At 41.5% G+C, this 22764-nt stretch overlaps 1 protein-coding gene across 1 annotated transcript; it reads left to right on the plus strand.

Moving 5' to 3' along the window:
- Positions 1 to 1720: 1720 nt before the first annotated feature.
- On the plus strand, positions 1721 to 22738 carry LOC133561549 (mitoferrin-2-like). The gene is made up of 4 exons (XM_061914910.1): positions 1721 to 2185; positions 11192 to 11420; positions 11493 to 11549; positions 15274 to 22738. The coding sequence occupies exons 1-4, from the start codon at positions 1841 to 1843 to the stop codon at positions 15822 to 15824; spliced, it is 1182 nt and encodes a 393-aa protein (XP_061770894.1). The 5' UTR covers positions 1721 to 1840; the 3' UTR covers positions 15825 to 22738.
- The last annotated feature ends 26 nt before the right edge of the window (positions 22739 to 22764 follow it).

Genomic DNA, 22764 nt, shown 5'->3' on the forward strand with positions numbered 1-22764 from the left:
CCTTATCTTTCTATTGTGTTGCTAGTGTTTTAGTGAGTTTAATAGTACCTGATAGTCGGAGGGGTGTGTCCACGGGTGTCTTGACGCCAGTCTCTGAGGGAAGTCACGGCAGCTGCATAGCTGATCTCCGGTAAGAGGCGACTTTTTACCACAATTTTCTCACCGAAACCTGCCGGTTGACAAGTGGTCGGGAACCATGTTCGCTTGACCGCTCTGATCCATAGTAAAGCTTCACCTCCGGGAATTTTAAACAAGGAAACACCGTGTGTTTGTGTGGCTAAAGGCTAAAACTTCCCACCTCCATATTTCTACTTTGACTTCTCCATTATTAATTGAACAAATTGCAAAAGATTCAGCAACACAGATGTCCAGAATACTGTGTAATTGCGCGACGAAAAGAGACGACTTTTAGCCGCAAGTGGTGCCGCACTAATATGTCCCCTCCAACCCGAGACGTCACGCACACGCGTCATCATTCCGCGACGTTTTCAACAAGAAACTCCGCTGGTAATTTAAAATTGTAATTCAGTAAACTAAAAAGGCGGTATTGGCATGTGTTGCAATGTTAATATTCCATCATTGATATATAAACTATCAGACTGTGTGGTGGGTAGTACTGGGTTTCAGTAGGCCTTTAACTTAACCTCTTAAGGGCCAAGCTGTTTGTTTACATGCTTTTTTATTTATTTCTCTTTGCTATTTGGGCTTATCGGCCCTTAATTATAATAAAAACTAAAAATCATCTTTTGATACGATGTACTTAGTCCATAAATACACAAACGTGTACGTCATGTGTAGGGACATGCTAATTTTTATTTTTACACTTTTTTTTCCTCCATATTCCATTGTATGTTATACTCTTCTGACACCACCATACAGCAGCATAAGTGTCCACATAAGTGGCCATAAGACCCCAATTCAGCAGTGTACACAATTTTGGAAAAAAGAGCTAAAAGGTGCTGTCCACGCATGTGGCCACTAACGCCTTTAGAGCAGGGGTCTGGAACCCTTTTGGCAGAGAGAGCCATGAAAGCCAAATATTTTAAAATGTATTTCCGTGAGAGCCATATCATATTTTTTAACACTCCCTAATGCGTGCATTTTTTAAAGTAAAACCAACATTTTGAGAGTATAATACATCTCTAAATTATTTTTAATAACATTGTTATTTCTTGAACAGGTGCGGTAGAAAACAATTGGATGGATTGAAATACATGAGAATGTTTTATATTTTGAACGTTATTTTTAACATCGTGATTACCAGCAGAATTATTCATTACTTATCGTGTTAAGCAACGTCAGCTAAGATTTATCTGAGAGCCAGATGCAGTCATCAAAAGAGCCACAGGTTCCCTACCCCTGCTTTAGAGGTTAAATATTGTCTAAATATGCAAAAATATATTATCAAACACTCAAACCATTTTTTAAAATATAAATAAATACTAATAATAATTATTTCAGTAGGCCTTTAAATTGTTGATATTTTTAGAATATTTTTTTTTAATCTCACGTACCCCTTGGCATACTTTCAAGTACCCCCTAGGGTACGCGTACCCATATTTGAGAACCACTGCTTAAGGTGTTTATCTAATCTGCCCGCCTCTCTGTTCAGACGTACTAACCAATGGGAAGGGCTGTAAGTAACTACCAGGCATGCCATCCAATCAGATGCGAGATATCTGCCGACGTCCCCGCCCAGGTAGGTAAAGTCCCCGGATGTTCCCATCCACACATGAAAGACCCGCCAAGTGAGGGTCTGACCGGCAGTGGTGCCGAGAAGACTCCGCGGGCTTGGGGTCCTTGTTTGTGGCTTCTAACACCGCTCTCTTCGCCCTCCTAAATGGAAGCGGACGGCTTCGTGTCCCGGCGGAGGTCCCTGGAAGCGCCTGGGGTCGACAGCCGGGTCGCAGGCGTTGCCACTGGGGCGGAGATCCGATGGCTGGGCGGCAGACTTCTGGGCACCGGCGGAGGCTTCGTCGGGGTGTTGCCGTCAAGAGTGTCCAGCGAGCAGAGCTTCGCCCTGGCGTTGCACCGGGCGACACCGGGCAGCTCGTCGTCTTCTACCCAGGCGGAAGTGGACTATGAAGGGCTGCCTCAGGGGGCCACCACCGGGACTCACATGCTGGCGGGAGCCGTGGCGGGCATCATGGAGCACTGCGTCATGTACCCCGTCGACTGTGTCAAGGTATTACTGCACACTTTCAGACATTTTTCCAGGCTTTAATTAATCCAAATTGCGTAAAGCTGCTTAGGCCGCGACTGAAGCCTGAGCTCGAGTGTGCTACAAGCTAGCAGGCTCGCTAACCTTGCTGTCAGAGGTCAGTCAGCTGCTATTGCTCATTCATCATTAGTTATAAGTCAAATTATATATTTTATTATGTTTTTGGCACCTATATTGCACATTTATACATGAGGTGATCTAGTTACTCAATGTGTAAACAGTGTCAGCTGACTAGGAGTCTACTAAATGGGGCCCCACGGTACATTTATGGGGTCCCCACTTTGTTGAAACCGTTTTGAAAACAAATGATAATTGTATGCATTATCCCGTTATATCTCACGTTACATATTTTAATTTTCCATCCATCCATCCATCTTCTTCCGCTTATCCGAGGTCGGGTCGCGGGGGCAGCAGCCTAAGCAGGGAAGCCCAGACTTCCCTCTCCCCAGCCACTTCGTCTAGCTCTTCCCGGGGGATCCCGAGGCGTTCCCAGGCCAGCCGGGAGACATAGTCTTCCCAACGTGTCCTGGGTCTTCCCCGTGGCCTCCTACCGGTTGGACGTGCCCTAAACACCTCCCTAGGGAGGCGTTCGGGTGGCATCCTGACCAGATGCCCGAACCACCTCATCTGGCTCCTCTCAATGTGGAGGAGCAGCGGCTTTACTTTGAGTTCCTCCCGGATGACAGAGCTTCTCACCCTATCTCTAAGGGAGAGACCCGCCACACGGCGGAGGAAACTCATTTCGGCCGCTTGTACCCGTGATCTTATCCTTTTGGTCATGACCCAAAGCTCATGACCATAGGTGAGGATGACCGGTAAATTGAGAGCTTTGCCTTCCGGCTCAGCTCCTTCTTCACCACAACAGATCGGTACAACGTCCGCATTACTGAAGACGCCGCACCGATCCGCCTGTCGATCTCACGATCCACTCTTCCCTCACTCGTGAACAAGACTCCTAGGTATTTGAACTCCTCCACTTGGGGCAGGGTCTCTTCCACCCTTTTCCGGGAGAGAACCATGGACTCGGATTTGGAGGTGCTGATTCTCATTCCGGCCGCTTCACACTCGGCTGCGAACCAATCCATTTTCAACATTTTAATTTCCCCTCAGGTATTATTAAAGTATTTCTGATTCTGATATTGTGTTTTTTGAAAAAGGTTAAATGGTAAACGGGTTGTACTTGTATAGCGTTTTTCTACCTTCAAGGTACTCGAAGTGCTTTGACACTACTTCCACATTTACCCATTCACACACACATTCACACACTGATGGAGGGAGCTGCCATGCAAGGCGCTAACCAGCACTCATCAGGAGCAACGGTGAAGTGTCTTACTCAGGTTGTCTGTTTCTTAATTCATTAAAAAAAATAACACTAAAGAAAACAAATGCGGTATTTGTGATCGATAAGACTTTCGGCGAATCAAAATTTAAGAAACTACCGGAAAGTGCTAAATAAATTTAAAAAAGCAGTGATTTTCTTTTTACTTTGGGGAGGCGGGGGCGTAGTGGGAGAGTGGCCGTGCGCAACCCGAGGGTCCCTGGTTCAATCCCAACCTAGTACCAACCTCGTCACGTCTGTTTTGTCTTGAGCAAGACACTTCACCCTTGCTCCTGATGAGTGCTGGTTAGCGCCTTGCATGGCAGCTCCCTCCATCAGTGTGTGAATGTGTGTGTGAATGGGTAAATGTGGAAGTAGTGTCAAAGCGCTTTGAGTACCTAGAAGGTAGAAAAGCGCTATACAAGTACAACCCATTTACCATTTAACCTTTTTCAAAAAACACAATATCAATATCATTTACTGTAATAAACTCTGGTGCCGTTTTGGCATTTACAGTAACACACCGTAGAATCTGTTGATTTGTGGTACAAAAACAAAGTGGCAGCTCAGGTGCAAAATTTTTACTGTAAAATTGCAGGATTTTTTATTTACAGTAGTAAAACAAATGTACATTTTACTGTAACATTCTGGCAACTGAGCGGCCACTTTGTTTTTAGTTTTTCGGTGTGTTACTTGTTTGTGGCTTTTAAGACCGTTCTCTTCACTCTCCTAAATGGCAGCTTAGAGGCCAAAATTTTACTCTAAAAAATTGCAGGTTTTTTTAATTTACAGTAAAACAAACAAATGTTCATTTTACAGTAAAGTTCCGGCAACTGATCTGCATTTTTTTTTAACCATAAAACAGCAATACTTTTTTCTATTTACTACACAAAATTTTGAGGTGAAATTAATAATTATTAATAATAATAAGTTACATTTGTAACGCACTTTACATTTGTTAAAATCTCAATGTGTAACCGTGTCGGCGCTAGGAATCTACTAAATGGGGTCCCTGGCACCCCATCGAGTCATAAAAATGGGGTCCAACAATAAATTAATGGGGTCCCCACTTTGTTGTAACCGTTTTGAAAACAAATGATAAATGTATGCATTATCCTGTTTTATCTCATGTTACGTATTGTGCTTTGGGAAAATGTTGTCATAAAATGTTACTTAATTCATTTAAAAAAATAACACCAAAGAAAACAAATGCGATATTTGTGATCGATAAAACTTTCGGCGAATCAAAATTTTAAGAAACTGCACCGAAAGTGCTAAAATGAAAAACTTTTATTATTATTTTTTTTTTTTACTGTAAGAAAGTATTGTCTTATACTTTGCCTAAAATGAGAATGCATCATAATCAGTGGCGGCTGTTGAAATTAGTTTTAGGTGTCACAATCATTTATTTCAACTTTGTTATTCAAGTATGACATTTTTAAATGTAATTAATTTGATTGACAAGTGTGCTAGCGGCTATGATTTCAGTACTATTGAAGATTTTTGCGCCTTGTCAACTCTGTGGTAATATTCTTTTCACAAAATTTGAGCAGGAAAATGCTGAACGGCATCTTTGTTTTCTACCTGTCAGTTTAGGCCGCTCGCCGGCTCCTCATCACCACTTCAAGATGGCGGACGAATTTCTCGCGTCACAGCAGCCAATGCTGCGTCTTCTTATAAGATGTATATGGGTTTGACAGCTGATAGCTAAGTTAACTCGCATTTTCTAGCTCGCTAAGTAGGTTAGCATGCATCCATTGTCGGGCACGTCTCTTGTAAACTTTTACTGTTTTATTGTCACTCTTTTGATTCTTTTATGACCGAGTTTAGCTGTGTTACTACACAGCACTAACCACTGCTGGGTTGTGAATGCAGTTTTGAATAGTCTGAAGTTCCGTTTAGTAACTACAAACTTGAGCGAAGTTGAACCCTTTATCATAGCAAATATTAAATAACGCCGTCAGCATTTTACTTTGTGACGTTCTGTTTTTTTAATTTATGTTAAAATACATTTCCTGACTGGTGATGTCATCCATCCCAAACTTGTCCTATTCGTTTTTGCTGCAAATTCCTTTTAGTCTATTTTAGTTTTTAAGTTTGCTAAAGTTTTGTGACTCTTAACCATATTGTAGGTGTGATTGTAAACAATCATGGCTTCCTTCTAACACTCAACCGATGTATTTATTCTTAATCCCTTTCCAAAAAGAGTTGTGTCAAAAGAGGAAGCCGTTGTTCCAGTTACGTACAAGGAAGTCAAGTAAGATATTTTTAGCTGGAGAATGGAAAGAGTTGAGTTACTGAAGTTTCCGAGCCGAACAATGTTTGAGAGAATTCTCTCCATTCTTTCCTCATAGCGGACATGCTTTAAGTTCATTTGTCGGTCAATAACTGACTGATTTTTTTGTGGATGACTCGTTTAAAAATGGTGTTCTTTATGGTAATAAGTTTGGACAATAGCCCTGCTGTAGTGTGTGGCATGCTGGGAATTATCTGGGCATGTGGTGGAAGAATGCACTGCAAATGTGATGGAGGAATGCACAGTGCAGGGTTGATTTTCAACCGAGTTTGCATTAAATCAGGTTGTTTTAGCAAACAGTCATGCTGCAAGATCTAACATGTTGCATTCAATGTTTATTCCCATATATTTCTGTTAATTCCCATGGAAAGTTTCCAACTTTGAATATTCCCGGAATTTTGTAACACTCGTACAGTATACCAGTATCAGTATAGTGCCGCGGTAGTAATTAATCATATTCTGTACTACACGGCGTCGAAATGTAAACAAAGGCCATGGGTGGATTGACACATAACATCTACTGTAATGATACCAAGTACAGGCGCATATTTCGTCGATACTACTATGATACATCGATATGTTTTGGCATCATAAAGTTTAAAAAAAAAAAAAAAGATGGTTTATTAACTCAGGAACTATGTCCCTGAACACATGAGGACTTTGAATATGACCAATGTATGATCCTGTAACTACTTGGTATCAGATTGATACCTAAGTTTGTGGTATCATCCAAAACTAATGTAAAGTATCCAAACAAGAAAAAGGGATTATTACACATGAACAGAAGTGCAGATATAGCTTGGTAAAAGACAACAGTAACTGTAAATGAACAAGTAGATTAACAATTCATTTTCTACCACTTGTCCTTAATAATGTAGAAAAAATAATAGAATGATAAATGAGACTATGTGTTACTGCATATGTCAGCAGACTAATTAGGAGCCTTTTTTTGTTTACTTACTAATATAAGACAAGTTGTCTTGTACGTTCAGTATTTTATTTACGGACAAACTTGCAATAAGAAGCATATGTTTAATGTATCGTAAGATTTTTTTGTTAAAATAAAGCCAATAATACAACTTTTTGTGGTCCCCTTTATTTAGAAAAATATCTAAAATTTGGGTACTGGTAACAACATATTGGTATCGCGACAACACAAGTTCGTAGTTAATATTGTTAATCCCACTTTCTTTATTTTCATGTACATTTTGGATGTCAGAGTCAGTAAAACAACTGTAAAATTCCGTTTAGTTTTTTTGAGGTGGACTGTCATAATGTTTTTAAAACTCTAATCGGACATTGTGACCTTTTGTATTATTGTTCCTGGAAAAAAAAGGGACCCAATTAGGGCTGGGCGATATGCCATCCATCCATTTACTACCGCTTATTCCCTTTTGGGGTGGCGGGGGGCGCTGGCGCCTATCTCCGCTACAATCGGGTGGAAGGCGGGGTACACCCTGCACAAGTCGCTGGGCGATATGGCCTTTTATTAATATCTCGATATTTTTAAGCCATATCACGATACGCAATGTATATCTCGATATTTTGCCTTAGCCTCTAATGAACATTGGTGCATATAATCACAGCAGTATGATGATTCTACGTGTCTACATTAAAACATTCTTGTTCACACTGCATTAATATATGCTCATTTTAAGCTTTCATGCAGAGAGAGAAACCATAACTAAGTAAATTTAGCAAAAGTGTATTTATTAAACAGTTATTAAGCAGTGGCACAAACATGTCATTTCAAAACAGAAAGTGCAAACTGTCAGAGACATTTTAAAACAAGCTATTAGTGCACTTTTGTGCATGATGTCACTAAGATGACTTACCAAAACAACATTAAATTAAAGTGCCTTTTTGTTCAGAACGCCACTACAGTAGTTTAAAACACAAAGTGCACTTTTGTGCATGATGTCACTAAGATGACATAACAAACAACACTAAATTAAAGTGCACTTTTTATATAGAACCCCACTACAGTAGTTTAAAACACAAAGTGCACTTTTGTGCATGATGTCACTGAAGATGACATACCAAAACAACACTAAATTAAAGTGTACTTTTTGTGCAGAACACCACTACCGTAGTTAAAAACAAGTAAAGTGCACTTTTGTGCATGATGTCACACAAGATATTTCAATAACTGTCAAATAAAAATGAGCTGCATAATAGGAAATCAAATAGTGTATGTCCTTCACTATGTGGTAGGTTCCTGCGGACGTTATCTCCTTCTGTTGTTGACTATTTTTTTCTTATGATCTGGAAATGGTTGCTCTGGCATTTTGTGGGTGTGGCACCGCACGGAAATGTTGACATGTGGACTTTTCAAATGATGCTACAAATTAGCAGTAGGTGCTACTTTTTGTAACAACGCTTCTGCCGCATACTTGTTCGACATATTCCCGTTTGAAGTCCAACCACCAACGCCAGATGATGGGTCCCCATGCTGTTTTTCTTTGGAATTATTTCTTCCTTCATTTGTTACCAGATTGGCACCTTATTTCTCTCCTATTTCCACTCGCACCACTCCGCTAGCATCACAGCTAATGTTACCCATGCTGCTACCTCTCATGCGGGGGCGTATGACGTGACGTGTGTAAGAAAGTGCGCTTGTCTGTGAGAAGGAGCGACGGGAAAAATTGAGAAGAGGCTGTAGTGTAATGCCCGCAGCTAAAAGCAACTGCGTGAGAACGTATACTCGAATATCACGATATAGTCACTTTTTATATCGCACAAAGACAAACCTGCAATATATCCAGTATATCGATATATCCCCCAGACCTAAACCCAAACACACATACTTGAACAGCATATTTTTACAGATAAATGTGTACCGTATTTCCTTGAATTGCCGGGTATATAGTATGCGCCTGCCTAGAATTACTGCCGGGTCAAACTCGTTTCGCAAAATAATTAGCGCATGCTTAGCATTACCGCCGGCTCAAGATTGTCGGGTCACAATCGTTTCGCAAAATATTATATTTATTAGCGCATGTCTAGAATTTCCGCCGGGTCAAACTCGTTTCGCAAAATAATAAGCATATGCCTAAAATTTCCGCCGGGTCTAACTCGTCACTTCATGAGTGACACTTCACCTGTCATCATTTTCAAAATGGAGGAGGCTGATTTCAATCATTTGAAATCGCATATAGAGAAGAAGATTAGGAGCTATTCAGTAGCTATGCAATATGCTAAAAAGAACAGTAAGCAGCTAAGTTTTATTAATATACCGTAGCTGCGTGTGTCAAATATGAGTCATTAAATGACTCCCGCCTCCTGGTGGTTGCGACAACTCGGCTGCAGAAGAAGTGACAACAAGCAGCAAGAGTGAGTAGCGATCGTTTATTTTTTCCTCTCGCTTGCATTTTTAACATGGAGGATTACATAGCTAAAATAAAACAGTTTTCTAAACTGGACTTTCAATCGAAGCAGGAGGTAATAAAGGAAGATCTTCATCGAGACAGAGAGACTTTTAAAACTGAAGAAAGATAAGGAAGACTTCTATAAACAAGTTATCGATGCTTTTGATCAGAAGGAACTGCGCATGGACTTCATTTATAAGTAAAGGTAAGCCCATAATAACGTTTTTTTAATTAAATGTGCTTTTCATGATGGTATCCTTACATCACACTCAAATTTATAAGTGCAGGCCTAAATTTACCGCATGCCTTTGTGAGAAGAGGTTTTAAATTAATTCGCGCCCTGGTGGCAATTCAAGGAAATACGGTATATTTAATTTATACACACATACACATTGGACCCCCAGACACATTATTTCTGTCAATCTGGCCCCCTCGAGTCAAAATATTTGCCCAGTTCTGGTGTAAGCTAACAAAGTTGATGATACAATTGACATTTTCCCGCAATACTACTGCAGTAGCGTCTAAAGAAGCAAGTCATTGAAGTCTTGCTAATGCTTCTGCACATGTTGATCTTGTGTCCTCAATGGAAGAAGTCATGGCTTACTTCAACACATAGATGTGTGTGTGTGTGTGCGCGCGCTCTCGTCCTGCCACCACGTCAGCGCCCCAGACAAACGCTCTGCAAACTCAGGATGACTGCACACATTCCTCCTGAGTTTTGGCTTCCCAGAAGCTCGCGGCGGGAATTTCCAGGCTCACACTTCCCGATTAGAACGTTTGCGCATTGCGCAATCTTTGTATACACTCTGACTTCTTCTGGAGCTGAAGTCCACCGTTCCACGACCTGTGAACTTCACATACAGTACGTAACCTTTGGAAGACGCAAGGATACATTTGTAGGGTTTCTCCCACGTGAAACTGATTGTGGTGCACCGCCACGGCAAGATAAATGCCTCCACGCTTTTAAAATAATTAAAATTTTATTTATTTTTTTACATCAGAACAAATTTAAGTAGTATGTCGTATGAATGGATATACTGTATATCACAGGTGTCAAACTCAGGGTTCGGGGGCCAGATCTAGCCCACCACTTCATTTTATTCGGCCCTGGAAATATGCATCAATAAAGTACTGTAACTTTTCTTACTAAATGTATTCTTTCTATTTTGGGAGAGGAAAAAATATATATGTACTCCATTTAATCGCAAATTTTGTTAACTTAACACCTCTAAAGGCTTAGTTGGCCACATGCGTGGACAGCGCCTTTTAGCTCTTATTTCCAAAATTGTGTACACTACTGACCTGGGGTCTTATGACCACTTATGTGGACACTTATACTGCCATCTGGTGGTGTCAGAAGAGTATAAATACATTGGAATTTGGAAAAAAAGGTTTAAAAATAAGAATTAGCATGTCACTAAATATGAAGTACACATTTGTGTACTTATGGACTAAGTACATCATATCAAAAGATGATTCTTAGTTTTGATTCTAATTAGGGTCAAATAAGCCCAAATAGCAAAGACAGATGAAAAAAAACATGTAAAGAGGTTAAATATTGTTTATTTATGCAAACAATTATTATCAAGCATTCAAACCATTTTTTAATAGAAATAAACAATACTAATAATAAATATTTCAAAGCAAGTTATCCATCCGATTGCACAATGTAAAAGTAGCAATCGATTTCATGGTCAAATTGTGAAATTTACTGTGTTTTTTACAGCCTTTTTCGCAAAATTAAAAAAGCGGTACTTTTTTTTTTACTTTAATAAACGGTGGTGTCGTTTTGGCATTTACAGTAATACACCAAAAAATCTGATTTGCGGCAAAAAAACAAAAAACAAAGTGGCAGCTCAGGTGCCAAAATTTTACTGTAAAATTGCATTTATTTTTTTATTTACAGTAAAAAAAACAAATTTACATTTTACATTAAAAATGAATGTTTGGGTATTCACACAATAACAATCATGTTTATCTTTTGCCAGACGCGCATGCAGAGCCTGCACCCCGAGCCGGGCGCGCGCTATCGCAACGTGATGGACGCCCTGCGGCAGATCGTGCGCACCGAGGGCGTGTGGCGGCCCATCCGAGGCGTCAACGTGCTGGCGGTGGGGGCGGGGCCCGCCCACGCGCTCTACTTCGCCTGCTACGAGAAGATCAAGGTCGCGCTCAGCGACGCCGTCCACCCGGGCGCCAACAGCCACTTTGCCAACGGTCGGTGTTTGCGTCACGTGACCCGCTGTGGCGGCGATGTGCTTTAGCGTGTCTGCTGTGTTCCCTGTGCAGGAGTGGCGGGCTGCATGGCCACCGTGCTCCATGACGCCGTCATGAACCCAGCTGAAGGTAAACAACCCTACATGTCATTTCTCCATGAAACACTAGGGGGAGACAAAGTAGAGCTATGTGACCCACATATTTTAGTATGCAAATATGGAATGGATGATAAATAAACTATCAATGCAGCACGTTCCTGATAAAGATAAAAACTGCAGTGAAGAAAATGTTTTGTCACTAGTCTGATTGTAGAACAGACCTGGGCAAATTAAGGCCCGTTAAGCCAGGGGTAGGGAACCTATGGCTCTAGAGCCAGATGTGGGTCTTTTGATGACCGCATCTGGCTCTCAGATAAATCTGAGCTGACTTTCCTTAACACGATAAGTAATGAATAATCACAGTGTTAAAAATAACGTTAAAAATAAAAAACATTCTCATGCTTTTTTTAGGTTCAAGAAGTTGCGTTAATGGTAAGTAGTAACTTATTTATTATTGGTTAGTGTGGGGCTTGCCCTCCTGGAGGTTCTTCAGACCACCAAGCACCGACATGAGAGCCCTTTTCAGGGTTACATTATTGTTTTATTTTTCAATAAGTCTCTCAGTTGCTTTCCAGCAATTGTATTTTTCTCTCTCGCTCACGCTCTGGCTCCAGCTCCAACCCCGTCTCTCCTCCTGGCTGCTGCTTATAACAGAGCGACAGGTGATTAGATAACAAGGCCCATACTTGGTCAACAGCTATACAGGTCAAGATGAGGGTGGCCATATAAACAACTTTAGCACCGTTACAAATATGTGCCACACTGTGAACACACACCAATCAAGAATGACAAACACATTTCGGGTGAACATCCGCACTGTAACACAACAGAGCAAATACCCAGAATCCCTTGCAGCACTAACTCTTCCGGGAAACTTCCACCAAACTGACCAATAATTAACGTTTTATTCATGCATTTCTCTTGCTATTTCAAGGCTTGAGTGTTTGGTTCATTCATTATTTTACTTTCAAATTTATTATTAGCCTGTGGAAAAAAATTGATATTTACCTCAGAAGATTGCAAGTAGAAAAAAGGCATAAAATTTGTATTTAAATTTTATTTGATATGCCATTGATATTTTTTAAATTATTATTATTTGAAACTGGATGTTGCATGTCACTAAAGTTATATAAGCCCTGCTTGTTCAATATTTAATGCAAAACTTGTTTGGGTCCCTATTAAAAGGTTAATTTGTTCAACCTTGGCCCGCGGCTTTGTTCCCTTTTAAAATTTTGGCCCGCTCTGTATTTGAGTTTGACACCCCTGCTTTAGATGGAGCTGCGCTAAAGGGAATGTCAACAAAACAGTCAGATAGGTCAGTCAAACTTTATTAAAAGATTACAAACCAACGTTCTGCCAACTCCGTTCACTCCCAAAATGAATAAACAGCTGTTTTATTATTTTCCCCGATTCCCGACATTTTTGTGTACCGTTACACCCCTATCATTTTCTAGATCACACAGAGACTAACCCGCGATATAGCGAGTAAATCGATACATCGCCCAGCCCTACTCACAATCAAACACTTTTATGTTAAAATACTAAACAGATGTTTATTGGGATAAGGTAAACATCTGTTCAGTATTTTAACATAAAAGTGTTTGATTGTGAGGCATTAAAAGCCACAAAATGCAACGGGTCCATCACACCCACAAACGCTGACTGAGAAACAACAATATGAACATTACACAAGGGTTAAGTCATCCATGAGTTTAACGGTACACAAAAATTTCGGTTCGGTCCGTACCTCGATTTAGAGGTCACGGTTCGGTTAATTTTCGGTACAGTAAGAAAACAACAAAATATAATTTTTGGGGTTATTTACCAAATTTGCAAAATCTTCCAACAAAAATATTTTTCTTAGTGGAATATTTGATGTGAAGTAATGGGAACCTTGGATAGGTCAATAATTCATAATAACATTGATTTTGATTCAATATTATGTTTTGAGCAATGACAGTTTGAAAGGAAAAAAAAACAGCTTTGTTTTATTAGTCAACATTGCAACTTTTTCTAAATTACATTTAACCTTCAAGCTTTTTTATTTCACTTTTGTTATGTTTTTGTTTATTTTAATAGTATTTTTAGAATGTGCTGTGGGCCTTTAAAGGGGAACATTATCACCAAACTTATGCAAGCGTCAATATATACCTTGATGGTGCAGAAAAAAGACCATGTATTTTTTTAACCGATTTCCGAACTCTAAATTGGTGAATATTGGCAAATTAAACACCTTTCTGTTTATCGGTCTTTTAGCGATGACGTCAGAACGTGACGTCACCGAGGTAACACACCCGCCATTTTCATTTTCACATTACAAACACCGGGTCTCAGCTCTGTTATCTTCCGTTTTTTTGACTATTTTTTGGAACCTTGGAGACATCATGCCTCGTCGGTGTGTTGTCGGAGGGTGTAACAACACTAACAGGGAGGGATTCAAGTTGCACCACAGGCAAGAAATCTGCCGCCAGACCCCCATTGAATGTACCAGAGTGTCTTCACATTTGACCAGCGATGCTAAGACAGACATGGCACAGAGATGTATGGATAACCTGCAGATGCATTTGCAACGATAGTCAACGAAATCACAAAGGTGAGTTTTGTTGACGTTGTTGACTTATGTGCTAATCAGACATATTTGGTCACGGCATGACTGCCAGCTAATCGATGCTAACATGCTATTTACGCTAGCTGTATGTACATTTGAAACGAGATACCCATATTTAATGCGAAACAAACACTTACCAATCGGCGGATTTAAGTTGCTCCAGTGTCACAAGATGCGAAAGTCCTGATCGTTTGGTCCGCACATTTTACCGGCGATGCTAATAAAGCAGCCATGCTATGGGCCACTTCATTAGGTACACCCACGCTATGGCCGAATAGCGTAAATAGCTATTCGCTCAATAGCTTCAATTTCTTCTTCAATTTCGTTTTCGCTATCTGCCTCCATACTCCGACCATCTGTTTCGATACATGCGTAATCTGTTGAATCGCTTAAGCCGCTGAAATCCGAGTCTGAATCCGAGCTAATGTCGCTATATTTGCTGTGGTAACCGCCATGTTGTTTGCATTGGCAGCCCTGTATGATGTCACAGGGAAATGGACAGTGGTTTCGAAGATAGCGAAAATAAGGCACTTTAAAGCTTTATTTAGGGATATTCCGGGACTGGTGAAATTTGGAAAAAAAATTCAAAAAATACAAGAAGCCACTGGGAACTGATTTTTATTGTTTTTAACCCTTTTGAAATTGTGATAATGTTCCCCTTTAAAACATTAGCTGTGGGCCGCACACTTTTGACACCCCTGCTAGAGATAATAAAAAATTATTATTATTATTTTTTTTTTCTTTGTCATGAAAAAATGTTTTTTTTTTGGGTTGGTGCACTTTTTGTAAGTGTATCTTGTCTTTTTATGTTGATTTAATAAAAAAAAAAAAAAATTTTTTAATTATTCTGCGGCCCAGTACCAACCGAACCGGTGGTTGGGGACCACTTGTTTACGCTACTTAATATGTCCGTGTGGAAACTCGTTCGGTACACCTCCGAACCGAAATCCCCATACGGAAACGGTTCAATACATACATACATACATACACATACCTTACACCCCTAATATATACACATAAAAATGGCTTTGAATGAACTTTCGAGTCTCTTCCTCCAAAGACCTCCCAGAATGACCTCTGCGTTTTGTCCTCTTGCCCTCCCCTTGATCGTCCCTCTGCCCCCCCCCCCCCCCCCCCCCCCCCCCAGTGGTCAAGCAGCGCATTCAGATGTTCAACTCCCCTTACCGCGGCGTGCTGGACTGCGTGGGCGCCACACTGCGCCAGGAGGGGGCGGCGGCGTTCTACCGCAGCTACACCACCCAGCTGACCATGAACGTGCCCTTCCAGGCGCTCCACTTCATGACCTACGAGTACCTGCAGGAGGCGCTCAACCCGCACAGACACTACCACCCCTCCTCCCACGTGGTGTCGGGGGCGCTGGCCGGCGCGCTGGCCGCCGCCGCCACCACGCCGCTCGACGTGTGCAAGACGCTGCTCAACACGCAGGAAGTGGCCGCCGTGCAGGTGGGTGGCGCCGCCACCACCACCACCGCCGGCCGCAGTATCTCCGGCCTGGCCGAGGCCTTTCGGATGGTATACAGGACGGGCGGCGTGGGGGCTTTCTTCAAGGGCGTCCAGGCCCGCGTCATCTACCAGATGCCGTCCACGGCAATCAGCTGGTCCGTCTACGAGTTCTTCAAGTACGCCATCACCAAGCGGCAGCACGAAAGGCGACTGCGCGGGGACGCCGACAAATGAAAGCAGAAGCTGGAAGCGTCTTCTCTCCATTTCAAAGTTCTCAAGCTCCGCTGAAGAAGTAGGAGCGCTCTCGCAGCAGGTGGTGACCAACGCGCCTTTTTAGTACGGTCGGGTCATGCTCCGGATTACACTAGTGAGGATAATAAGCGCTATAGAAACTATCACGTGTCCAGCTTGTGAATTTAGCTGCCATCTTTATAACCATCTCGTCTTTAAAGGGGAACATTATCAGCAGAACTATTTAAGTGTCAATATATAACTTGATGGTGCAGAAAAAAGACCATCTATTTTTTTAACCGATTTCCGAACTCTAAATTGGTGAATTTTGGCGAATTAAACGCCTTTCTGTTTATCGCGCTGGAGGCGATGACGTCAGAATGTGACGTCGCCGAGGTAACACACCCGCCATTTTCATTTTCAACATATTACAAACACCAGGTCTCAGCTCTGTTATTTTCCATTTTTTTTACTATTTTTTGGAACTTTGGAGACATCATGCCTCGACGGTGTGTTGTCGGAGGGTGTAACAACACTAACAGGGAGGGATTCAAGTTGCACCACTGGCCCGAAGATGCCAAAGTGTCTGCCGCCACACCCCCATTGAATGCGTCTCCACATTTTACCAGCGATGCTAAAGCAGACATGGCACAGAGATGTATGGATAACCTGCAAATGCATTTGCAACGATAGTCAACGAAATCACAAAGGTGAGTTTTGTTGATGTAGACTGCCAGCTAATCGATGCTAACATGCTATTTACCGGCGGTGCTAAAGCAGACATGGCACAGAGATGTATGGATAACCTGTAGATGCATTTGCAACTATATTACGTTTCCTTCCACCCACATTTAATGCGAAACAAACACTTACCAATCGACAGATTTAAGTTGCTCCAGTGTCAAAAGATGCGAAAGTCCTGATTGTTTGGTCCGTACATTTTACCGGCGATGCTAACGCAGCTATTCGGCCATGCTATGGCTATGAATAGCGTCAATAGCTATTCGCTCAATAGCTTCAGTTTCTTCTTCAATATTTTCATACTCCAACCATCTGTTTCAATAATCCGTTGAATCGCTTAAATCGCTGAAATCCGAGTTTGAATCCGAGCTAATGCTATTCCCATTGTTTGTTTACATTGGCAGCACTGTGTGATGTCACAGGGAAATGGCCAGTGTCTTCGCAGAGAGCGAAAATAAGGCACTTTAAAGCTTTATTTAGGGATATTCCGAGACCGGTAAAATTTTGAAAAAAACTTCAAAAAATACAACAAGCCACTGGGAACTGATTTTTATTGTTTTTAACCCTTTTGAAATTGTGATAATGTTCCCCTTTAAGCTCGCAGCGAGCGCTAAACAGGAAATGACCTCTGGATGAGCGGGACGTCACGCCTTGCCTTCAGGTAGCCGCCACACATACCCACGCACAACTCTCACTTCTTATTCAATCTCTTTATTTTTTTGGAAACTGTAAAGCAGTGTTAATAATAATTATATATTTAAATGAAACTAAAAGGCTCCAACTAGCTAGTATTTTTGTCAATTGTTTGTCACATTACGACCACGGACAAATATATTTTGTTGGCATTTGATTTGAAAGACTAACAAAAAGTGGTAAACAATTAGACTTAGACTTCCTTTTTATTGTCATTCAAATTTGAACTTTACAGTACAATTAAGAGCTAAATTTTGTTGCATTACCTCTTGGTACTGCAGGATAAAAAAAGCAATAAGGTGCAGATATAAATAAATAGATTACTGTACAGATAAAGATATTGCACTTTTATCCAGGTTTATGGATGTATGTTATATTTTCTTTTTTATTCCAGCAAGTTAATCCATTTTGGGGGGAGTTGAGGGGATAATTTAATTATGATGCGTTCAAGAGTCTTATGGCCTGAGGGAAGAAGTTGTTACAGAACTCTGCTTCGGAGGCTGCAGAACCTCTTCCTAGAGTCCAGCAGTGAATACAGTCCTTGGTGGGGGTGGGAGGAGTCTTTGCAGATTTTCTGAGCCCTGGTCAGGCAGCAGCTTTTTGCGATCTCCTGGATAGTTAAAGTAAAGTTAAAGTACCAATGACTGTCACACACATACTAGATGTGGCGAAATTATTCTCTGCATTTGACCCATCACCCTTGATCACCCCCCTGAGAGGTGAGGGGAGCAGTGAGCAGCAGCGGTGCTGCGCCCGGGAATCATTTATGGTGATTTAACCCCCAATTCCGACCCTTAATGCTGAGTGCCAAGCAGGGAGGTCATGGGTCCCATTTTTATAGTCTTTGGTATGACTCGGCCGGGGTTCTATCTCACGACCTACCGATCTCAGGGCGGACACTCTAACCACTAGGCCACTGAGTAGGAGGAAGAGGAGTCCTGATAATATTTTGCGCCGTCCTCACCACTCTCTGGAAAGACTTCCAGTCTGAGGCATTGCAGACTCCAGTCCAGACAGAGATGCTGTTGGTCAGCAGGCTCTCTATACAGGTGCTGGTCATATTATTAGAATATCATGAAAAAGTTGATTTATTTCATTAATTCCATTTAAAAAGTCAAACTTGTAGAATGTATACATTCATTCCAAACAGACTGATACATTTCAAGTGTTTTTTGCCAAAAAAGGAGATGATTATAGCTGACAACCAATGAAAACCCTAAATTCAACATCTCAGAAAATTAGAATATGGTGAAAAGGTCAGATATTGGAGACACCTAGTGCCACACTCTAATTAGCTAACTAACTCAAAACACCTGGAAAAGCCTTTAAGTGGTCTCTGGTTTTGATTCTGTATGACACACAATCATGGGGAAGACTGCTGACTTGACAACTGTCCAAAAGATGATCATTGATACTTTAAAGAAGGAGGGCAAGACACAAAAGGTCATTGCCAAAGAGGTTGGATGTTCCCAGAGCTCTGTGTCCAAGCACATTAATAGAGAGGTGAAGGGAAGACAAAGATGTGGTAGAAAAAAGTGTACAAGCAAGAGGGATAACCGCGCCCTGGAGAGGATTGTCAAACAAAAAAATGTGAGAGATCCACAAAGAGTGGACTGCAGCTGGAGTCAGTGCTTCAAGAACCACCACGCACGGACTTATGCAAGATATGGGCTTCAGCTGTCGCATTCCTTGTGTAAAGCCACTCTTGAATAAGAGACAACGTTAAAAGCGTCTCGCCTGGGCTCAAGACAAAAAGGACTGGACTGCTGCTGAGTGGTCCAAAGTTATGTTTTCAGATGAAAGTAAATTTTGTATCTCCTTTGGTAATCAAGGTCCCAGAGTCTGGAGGAAGACAGGAGAGGCACAGAATCCACGTTGCCTGAAGTCCAGTGTCAAATTTCCACAATCGGTAATGGTCTGGGGTGCCATGTCATCTGCTGGTGTTGGTCCACAGTGTTTCCTGAGGTCTAGGGTCAATGCAGCAGTCTACCAGGAAGTTTTAGAACACTTTATGCTGCCTGCTGCAGACCAATTTTATGGAGGTGAAGATTTCATTTTCCAACATGACTTGGCACCTGCACACAGTGCCAAATCTACCAGTACCTGGTTTAAGGACCATGGTATCCCTGTTTTTGATTGGCCTGCAAACTCACCTGACCTTAACCCCATAGAAAAGCTATGGGGTATTGTGAAGCGGAAGATGCGAGATGCCAGACCCAACAATGCTGAAGAGCTGAAGGCCCCAATAAAGCAACCTGGGCTCTCATAACACCTGAGGGTGCAACAGACTGGTCAACTTTATGCCACGCTGTATTGCTGCAGCAATTCAGGCAAAAGGAGCTGCAACTAAGTATTGATTGCCGTACATGCTGAAACTTTCCATGTTCGTACTTTTCAGTTGGCCCACATTTCTAAAAATATTTTTTGGTACTAGTCGTAACTAATATTCTAATTTTCTGAGATACTGAATTTGGGATTTTGAGTAATTGTCAGTACTAATCATCAAAATTTTAAGAAATAAACATTTCAAATATATCACTATGTGTGTAATGAATTGATATAATATGTAAGTTTCACCTTCTGAATATAATTACTGAAATAAATCAACTTTTTCATGATATTCTAATGATATGAACAGCACCTGTAGTGCTTCTGTAGAATGTGGTGAGAATGTAGGGAGGGAGATGTGCTCTTTTCATCCGAAATTGTGAAGTTCCAAGAAATTTGTACGCGATTCCAAACATTATTTACAAAAACTGGCAAGTGCAGTGTGCAAAAGTATTCATTCCCCCCTTTTCTTGGAGTGTAACCATTTGCCTACAGAAGTCGAGAATGGGAAGTGAAGTGAATTATATTTATATAGCGCTTTACATAGTGAAACCCAATATCTAAGTTACATTCAAACCAGCGTGGGTGGAACTGGGAGCAGGTGGGTAAAACTGTTTGTCCGAGGACACAACGGCAGCGACTAGGGTGGCGGAAGCGAGGATCGAACCTGGAACCCTCAAATTGCTGGCACTGCCACTCTACCCACCGAGCTATACCGTCGATCAGGTTGCGAGGGCTCAAAGGGTTAGACCATGCTTGCACCAAAAAGCCGAGAGACATCTTGCAGCTCAAGTTAAACCTAAGTCAGGGTACTCTTAAATTGAGCTAGAACTGTAGTATTTTTTTCGAACATGCTTACAAAGTCACATCAAAATACTGCACATATTCTGTCACAGTTCAACATGTCCGAAAAAGATTAAAAATAGTTTACTAGAGTTGAGTTCCAAATAATTATTGGTATGTATTCAGTGATTTTTACTAATGACTAACTGTAATCTCATCTCAGTACAAATACAGTTGCTCTGTAACAGCCTCAGGGATTGGTTCATAGAATATCAAGTCCAAGCAACACACCAGACAAGTAAGGGATAAAGTTGTGGAGACTTCTTCATGGTTAGAGTTTCCGCTCTGTAATTGTTAGGTCGTGAGTTCAAACCTAGTGGCCGAGTCATACCAAAGACTATAAGAATTGGAACAAGAGGATGAGGATAGTGTGTTTGTGTGACTATCAGTGGTACTTTAACTTTAACTTAAAAGCAGGCTTAGGCTGTAAAAAGACACCATCGATCGTCCCACGCAGCACTGTTCAATTCATTGTCCATGCGGCACGCCTGTAAACCTACCAAGACAAGGTCGGCCATCCAAACTTACAAGGAGACCACTGATCAGAGCTGTGGCCAAGAGGCCCAACTGCAGAGATCCACAGCTCAGGCCAGGGGACTTGTCCACAAGACAACCGTTAATCGTGCCCCTTATAGAAGATTGGCAAGAGGAAAGTCATTGTTCAAAGAAAATAAGTTTGCCAGAATCCATGTTGGGAGGGACACAGCAAACATGTGGAAGAAGGTGACTTGGTCAGACAAGACCAAAACGGGACTGGGAAGATGGTCAAAGTTGATAAGAAGAACGATGAAGCCAAATACAAAAGAAAACCTGTTGGAGTCTGCCAAAGATTGCTCAAGAAGTTTCATTATGTCTCCTTATTTATATATTTTTCTTCTTTAGTCCCCTTGGGAGCATAGGGCGTCTACCATGGATCTCCACCTCATTCTCTACTGAGCGATGGTCTTCGCTTCTTGCCACGAGATAACCATTTTGGTCAGTTGATCAAGAGTGGACCGCCTCCAGTAGAATTTTGGTCTCCCTGGCTTCCTCTTGTCTTTAAATTTCATTTTTGAACTTGCTCTTGGTTCATGCATCTCCACAGGTCTACATTTGATATCTTGTTGGGCCATCAAATCCTCAGTATGTACCTGAGACAGTTGCTAATGAACACTTGTCGTTTATTGGTGATTGATTTGGTGGTTTTCCAGGTTTCACAGCCATAAAAGACAGATTTTACATTTGTAGTGAAGATTCTGATTGTGTTGTCTCTGGAGAGCTGGGAAGAGAGCCATACAAGTCGGAGAGTTCCAAAGGCATGTCTTGCTTTGCTGATTCGCAGCTCAACATTTTTATCAACTCCTCCATCTGTGCGGATGTTGCTTCCCAGGTATACAAACTCGACCACATCCTCCAGGGGGTGCTCCTCGATTGTGATAGGATTTGGTGTTGAGCCTCATGACCTTGATCTTCCCAGTATTTATACTGAGGCCTATCTGTTTACTGTGTTCATGCAATCTTATTCATATACTTTTTCAAATTTTCAGACCATATTTTCGGTATGTTAGACGAAATCTTAACCTGACATGTTTCGACTGTCATCTGCAGTCTTCTTCCAAAGGCTCACCTGATGTCAGGTAAAGATTCCATGGTCTGATTAAAAGAAAATTTGAAAAAGTGGTCTGCCAAAGACTTGAGACTGGGGTGGAGGTTCACCCTCAGGCAGGACGACGACTCTAAATATAAAGCCGGGGCTACAATGGAATGGTTTAAAACAAAAGCGAAAAGTCCAGACCAAAACCCAATGGAGAATCTGTGACAAGATTTGAAAACCGCTGTTTGCAAACACTCCGTCTGATCTGATCTGATCTGACTGAGCATGAGATGTTTGGCAACAAAAACTGGAAAGGCATTACAGTCATGGGCAAAGCTGGTAGAGATGTACCCCGAAGGACTTGCACCTGGATTTGTAGGAAAGGTTCTTTCACGGCTGAATTCACTTTTTTATATGCAAAACATGTTTCATGTATGATCGGAAACCTCTTGATGTCGGTCTTTCACATAAAGTTCCAACAAAATATATTTGTTTGTGGTTACGTGACAAAATATGAAAAGGTTCGAGAGCTTTGGCGAGCCACCGTCGCTCGTCTGAAGTCGATCTTTTCTCGAGCTGTGCTCCAGGAAGTTGAAACGTTGCTGAGCTCACAGACGTTTTTAAGGTTTGCAACGTAAGACAAAGCCAGGACAAACATGCTTGAACACTTTGTTTGCTTGTAAATAAACTCGGGGCATCTCGCAGAAGCAGGGTCTTCTCTTGGTGCCCTAAGAGACAATTCTGGGCCTCATCTTGTTTTCTTTT

The sequence above is a fragment of the Nerophis ophidion genome, linkage group LG01 (genome assembly GCF_033978795.1).
Source record: "Nerophis ophidion isolate RoL-2023_Sa linkage group LG01, RoL_Noph_v1.0, whole genome shotgun sequence".
Classification (NCBI taxonomy): Eukaryota; Metazoa; Chordata; class Actinopteri; order Syngnathiformes; family Syngnathidae; genus Nerophis; species Nerophis ophidion.